Source organism: Guillardia theta (genome assembly GCF_000315625.1).
Source record: "Guillardia theta CCMP2712 unplaced genomic scaffold GUITHscaffold_55, whole genome shotgun sequence".
Taxonomy (NCBI): Eukaryota; class Cryptophyceae; order Pyrenomonadales; family Geminigeraceae; genus Guillardia; species Guillardia theta.
Window position 1 is genome coordinate 507,702 of NW_005434619.1, and position 6,354 is coordinate 514,055.

Below are 6,354 nucleotides of genomic sequence, written 5' to 3' on the forward strand. Positions count from 1 at the left end.
ATTACTCTCCTTGGCATCTCATCGCTGTATGTAAGACAAGAAGACAAATTGAAAACGAAGTTGATGGAGCTAGGACTCATAGTAGACTCAGTGGAGGGATTAGGGTTTAGGGTCAAGGGGCCCAGAGGAAGCTGAGAGCAAGTGTTTGTACAGTTCAAACAGCTTTCTAAGCATGGTACTTCAGTATGATGAGAGCGTTCGCAACCTGCTGTATCGGAGGGCATGCTAATACACGCAGGGCGAGCGCCTTGGAGGCCACGTCGAGAAGGCCGACCTCGTCGAGAGGGTGAAGAGCTTCACAAAGCGTTATCCTAACAGTAGGACAGCTCATGCACTCCCGACGCTATCGCTGAAGCCATCCGCTCGACATGTCGGCAGGCGAGACGCGACCTGTTTGAAGACTCTCTGAGCGAATGGAGCCCAGAGTCCAGATCATGGTTTATGCAACAGATGGAGGAAGCCAAGAGCCAGACATACACCGCCACGACAGGAAGACAAATTGAAAACGAAGTTGATGGAGCTGGGACTCATAGTAGACTCAGTCGATAGAGGCGACAAGTCTAATCCCAGCTCTTGGCTCTTGGATCAATGTCGACGGCCGACATTGCGCTCAGATCTATCGATTTCAGCTGGTCTCGCAGTCTCTTGCAGACGTATGTTGCTGTTGGAGCAAGCACAGGAGCACTGCAGCAGAGAGAGCTTGAGATCCGGGCCGCTTCTCGAGGAAGGAGATGGAAGCGCTGTGCGGAGGAGGTAACACATCGATCACGAGAGTCAAGCGAGAATGAACCTCAAGCTGGTCAGCGTAGAGGTCGAGGAGGATTCTTGACACGCTGAGCTGGGATGGGAGCCTCGGAGCCTGATAACTCTCTCCCTGGCGTCCTACCGTACTTGGAAGGGATCATAGGAGCAGCGGCGAGGAGGAAGCCCAGGGGCGAGCGGATCACCATGGAAGCAGACGGTCGCCGTCAGGGCCGGTCGATCAACAGGTCTTGGTCGACCTCTCGAAGATGCTGGGAGGCCGAGAGACGGTCATCCAGCGCTGCCGTTTCCTTCAACGGTTCGCCGAGCGATCCGCCAGCCACCATAGGAAGCGCAACGCATCATCCTGCAAGCTGGCAATGATGGGAAGAAAGGCCTTTGGCGTTCCTCTGTGCTACCTTAACTGTTAACTTCGAACAATATGGTAGAAAATTATAGTTAACTGTTAACTTCGAATGATATGGTAGAAAAATTATAGTTAACTGCTAACTTCGAATGATATGGTAGAAAATTATAGTTAACTGTTAACTTCGAATGATATGGTAGAAAAATTATAGTTAACTGTTAACTTCGAATAATATGGTAGAAAATTTATAGTCAACTGTTAACTTCGAATGATATGGTAGAAAATTTATAGTTAACTGTTAACTTCGAATAATTTCGAAAAACTTGACAGCGGCTGGCTTGTTTCAAGTCTATTTTCGAACCCCATGGGGGCTGATCAGGGTTGCCGATCCTGCTGCACCCGACGAACCCCTCGGATGCTCGTTAAGTCGCAGGGTGGGTCCGGAACTTATAATTCTCCGGGGGATGGGGTGGGGTCACGGTCAGACTGACTGAAGGTATCAGATCACCGAAGGGGGTACTTAATGGTAAACGAGGGTGGTCTGATGTAGGCTCGCCCAGCCTTTATATTCCCCTTCCTCTCCTCGCTTGCTCTCACACGTGCTCTCACACGTGCCTCGCGACATGCGTGCTGCTGCTTACCACGCGGCAGCTCTGCTCCTCCTGCTCTCCTCCCTTCCTGGCTCTCATTGCGCATACAGCTTTGTCAAAGCAGAGGGAAAGGACATCTGCGCCGGTGTCATACCTGATTGCGCCAACTCGAAGGATTGTTCCTCTGCAGCCTACGGGCCGTGCACCGCTGCCTCCCCAGGCCCCTCAGCCTATGTCACAGTAACCCCCGACTCAATGGCATGGATCTACGATATCAACACCTACGCCACCAATGCCAACCAGGTCAACATGATCAATTCTTTGACGAATGTCTCCATCAATGGGTTTGTTAAGTCTCAAGCGGGCATCAAAGAAGGAAGTGCAGAGTATGCATACATGATGGCCGGAGGTCTAGTTGGTAATACCGTACAATCCTGCGGCTATGTCGGCGTGATTAATGCGATCATGACCAAAGGAAGTATCAGCACCAAGGTCATTCCCGTTTCATGGAATGCAGCCGACAACCTTCCGTCTGACCACAAAACTTACAAAAACAACGTTGCTTACTGTATCGCTTCTACGTCCAACGGAGCTTGTACCGGATCGAATGTGACATTCGTATCCGGCGACATCGCGTTCATGGCTTACGGCGGAACGATGGGTAGCAATTACGTTGCGGATCCTAAGGCCACGCATCTCGGCCTCAGACTGAAGATGACGGTGGTAGACAAGAGCCAGACTTCGGCGAACATGACTTTCAACTCCCAATCGAAGAAGCTGAGCGAGATGAGCAAGGTCGAGGTCAATAACATCACCTTCACTCTAGGCGGCAAGCTCATCTCCTTGGTTCTCTCGAAGGGTTTCAACTACGCCACTGCTGCTGGCAATCCTGTATCTTTATCCAAGTATGGAAGCGATACCGTGAATATCAGGGCCAACGCAGTAACGGGAGACGCCATGTCAGTATACTTTGACATTCTTTTCCCTAAGAAATACTTTCAGACAGCTGGTCAGACGGTCCTCTACGGGTCTGCAGGTGCTCCTACTGGCAGGCGGGCAACATCCACAACTCCTAGACAGTCTCGGTGGGTTGTCGGGCCTCCTGACGTGCCCATTGCTCCCGCTCGTAGTTCCGCAGCTGGCACCCCAGCGTTTATGGCACTCACTCTCATGGTGACCGCCATCGCTGCTCTCTTCACGACAAGAGCATGAAATCGACATTGGAGCTTCAACTGCTTGCTCGTCGCGTGATGCTGAGCTCTTTACATCCTGTATACTTTTTAGGAGAACACAAGGACATCGCACCAGAAAATCTCTTCAAATAAAGCATTGAAAAATCCTAGCAAAGTTGCCATTCTTCACCAGTCACATATCCATCATATCGAACAGCTTACTGTCATGCCTGAAACTGACACATGAGGCGACCATTGGAGAGCGTGAGACATACTAGGAGCACGGGATAAGAGGAGTGGCAGGAGGCAAGGGTGGACTCTATGGGCATCTACTTATCTACTTGCAACGGCATCGATGAAGGCAGTGCCTAGCAGCGGCAGGTTCACTAATAAAATGATACTGTGAGGGAGACAGATGCTAAGCGATGAGGCCTAAAAATCTGTCCTGAAGAATCTGTCCTGAAGAATCTGTCCGAGACCCAGCGAGGTATGATTACTTGAGGCCTGTAAAGCAGCAGGTGAAGCAGCAGGTGAAGTAGCAGCAGGTCAGGCAGCAGCAGGTCAAGCAGCAAGTAAGACATCAGCATGTAAAGCAGCAAGTAAGACATCTGCATGTATAGGCGCGGCATCAGCAGGTAAAACATGAGCAGGTCAAGCAGCAGGTTAGACATCAGCAGGTAGAGCATCAGCAGGTCAAGCAGCAAGTAAGACATCAGCATGTAAAGCAGCAAGTAAGACATCTGCATGTATAGGCGCGGCATCAGCAGGTAAAACATGAGCAGGTCAAGCAGCAGGTTAGACATCAGCAGGTAGAGCATCAGCAGGTCAAGCAGCAAGTAAGACATCAGCATGTAAAGCATCAGCATGTAAAACATCAAGTGAAGCAGCAGGTAAAACATCAGCAGGTGAAGTAGCAGCAGGTCAAGCATCAGCAGGTCAAGCAGCAGCAGGTACAGCAGCTGCAGTTGATGTAGCAGCAGGTGAAGCAGCATGTAGAACAGCAGGTAAAGCAGCATCAGATGAAGAAGCAGCAGGTTAAACATCAGCAGGTCATGCAACAGGTGAAGTATCAGCAGGTCAAGCAGCAGGTGATGTAGCAGCAGGTGATGTAGCAGCAGGTCAAGCAGCAGGTAGAGCATCAGCAAGTGAAGTAGCAGCAGCAGGTAGAGCATCAGCAGGTCAAGCATCAGCAGGTCAAGCAGGTACACCAGCAGGTGAAGCGGCAGAAGGTAAAACAGAAGCGGCAGGTGAAGTAGCAGGTAAAGTATTAGCAGGTGAAGTATCAGGAGCAGCAGCAGCAGGTCAAGAAGAAAAAGCAGCAGGAGGTAAAGCAGCAGCAGGTCAAGCAGCAGCAGGTCAAGCATCAGCAGGCAAAGCATCGGCAGGTCCAGCAGCAGGTGAAGCAGCAGCAGGTGACGTAGCAGGTGACGCAGCGGGTAGAGCATCAGCAGGTCAAGCAGCAGGTGAAGCAGCAGGTAAAGCGGCAGCAGGTAAAGCGGCAGCAGGTAAAGCGGCAGCAGGTAAAGCGGCAGCAGGTCAAGCGGCAGGTGAAGCAGCAGGTGAAGCAGCAGGTGAAGCAGCAGGTGAAGCAGCAGTTTCAGGAAGAGTTGATGTATATAGGAAGGAAAGAGACGCCCACCAAACACCCTTCAGAGCGAGACAGAGCATTGCCACATAGCTCGCGAGAACCTGCCTCAACAAAAGACTCATATACTTGTGAGGTATAATTTTCTGTACAATTAGACTCAGAGCTCTCAGCGGCGCCTGCTCTGCTCTCTGATGCAACAAACGTGCAACCTCTGCCTCCCACCTGTGATCCTTGTGCTACAGCCTTAGACCCCCTCTACGTGGATGCTGGCATCGTCACGAAGCTTCATCAGCAGGGTCGTCGACACACCCGGACCCACGTCCCTCAGCATGGTCCCACCAACAGACTCATGGGCGACCTCTGGCACCCTGGCCTCTCCACCACACCTGGAATTGGCTGGTTCTGGACTTCACCATGACTCATCGCTACAACAGCAGCGGCAGCCCCTTCGGCCTTTCTGCGCTCTCCGGCCCGGCCCAGCAGAAGATTTTGGATCATCGCGCAAGATATGCCACCCGGGCTATCACCCGCCGAAAGCCTTTCTTCCCTTCAATGCAGGTACGGATGATCTTCTTCTACCTGGCGGTTCACCATGGAACTGCTGACAGCGGGCTGGGATAGATGCGCTCAGGAGGCGGTGTATGGGGACCCTTGCTTTCATCGTTTGCGTGCTCGTCTGTTTTTGCAGCATCGAGTTCGCACTGGCCTTGCCGTCCTCCTCGCAGGAGCCTTGCGCTGCTGCTCTTTGTCCTGATCCTTGTTCCCCTGCTTGGGTTTAGGGTTTAGCCAAGACTCTCGATGTCATCGCTCTCAGCCTCCTGTCGATCTGTGAGCCTCTTGTTTCTTGCGATCAGTAAATTTGCTGAGCACCATGGGTTGAGCTGCACGGGCAAGGTCGACAAGCAAGACCGACTGCGGCTGACGATGAGAGATGAAGTCGAAATGGAGGCTGAGGAGGGCGAGGGCGTGGAGGAGGAGGCTGGCACAGGCCTCTCTCGCGCTTGAAGCTCGAGGCAAGTCTTAGAGGTGGACAAGAGGCGGAGCGGAGCTGTGGGCCCCAAGGGGGGAAGGAGGAAGAAATAAAGCTAATTTATTTATTGACTGAAAAAGCAGGTGGGCACGGGGCAGGGGGAGGGGGAGGCGGGGGGAGGAGGCCGGGCGGCGGCCGGCCGGGCCCCGAGGCGAGGCCCGGTCCGGACCGAGGGGACGTGAGTCTCAGGGACCCATCCACAACCCACCTGCCACCTCATCCATCATCCACTCACTGGCCGAAGGCCGGCCGAGACCACCAATGAGTACCGAGGCCGAGGAAGCAACACAAGTAAAGCACGGACGACCCAGGCCAAGGCGGCCAGCGTAGGAAACTCCACTGGCTGAGGCCTGGGAAGACCACTGAAGTATGATCAGAGGAGGGAGCCGCAGAGCAGAAGCACGGCAGCCAAGTCGGGCCGAACTGCCAGGTCACGAGATCCCTGTTAGACTAGAATAAGGCATTTAGGGTTTAGGGTTTAGGGTTTAGGAGCCGGCCCTTAGTAAGAGCAGCCGGCCCTTAGTAAGAGCAGCCGGCCCTTAGTAAGAGCAGCCGGGGTTTAGGGTTTAGGGTTTAGGGTTTAGGGTTTAGGAGGATCCCTTTATCTGAGAGGATCCCTTTATCTGAGGCAGGATCCCTTTATCTGAGGCAGGATCCCTTTATCTGAGGCAGGATCCCTTTATCTGAGGCATGCAGGATCCCTTTATCTGAGGCATGCAGGATCCCTTTATCTGAGGCATGCAGGATCCCTTTATCTGAGGCAGGATCCCTTTATCTGAGGCATGCAGGATCCCTTCATCTGAGGCATGCAGGATCCCTTTATCTGAGGCATGCAGGATCCCTTTATCTGAGGCATGCAGGATCCC

The 6,354-nt window shown here is 52.8% G+C and overlaps 1 protein-coding gene across 1 annotated transcript; it reads left to right on the top strand.

Annotated features, from left to right (window-relative positions):
* Window positions 1-1,731: 1,731 nt before the first annotated feature.
* Window positions 1,732-2,910, top strand: GUITHDRAFT_111983 (hypothetical protein; the record flags this gene model as incomplete). Its single annotated transcript, XM_005829058.1, has 1 exon — window positions 1,732-2,910. The coding sequence occupies one exon, from the start codon at window positions 1,732-1,734 to the stop codon at window positions 2,908-2,910; it is 1,179 nt and encodes a 392-aa protein (XP_005829115.1).
* Window positions 2,911-6,354: the final 3,444 nt, after the last annotated feature.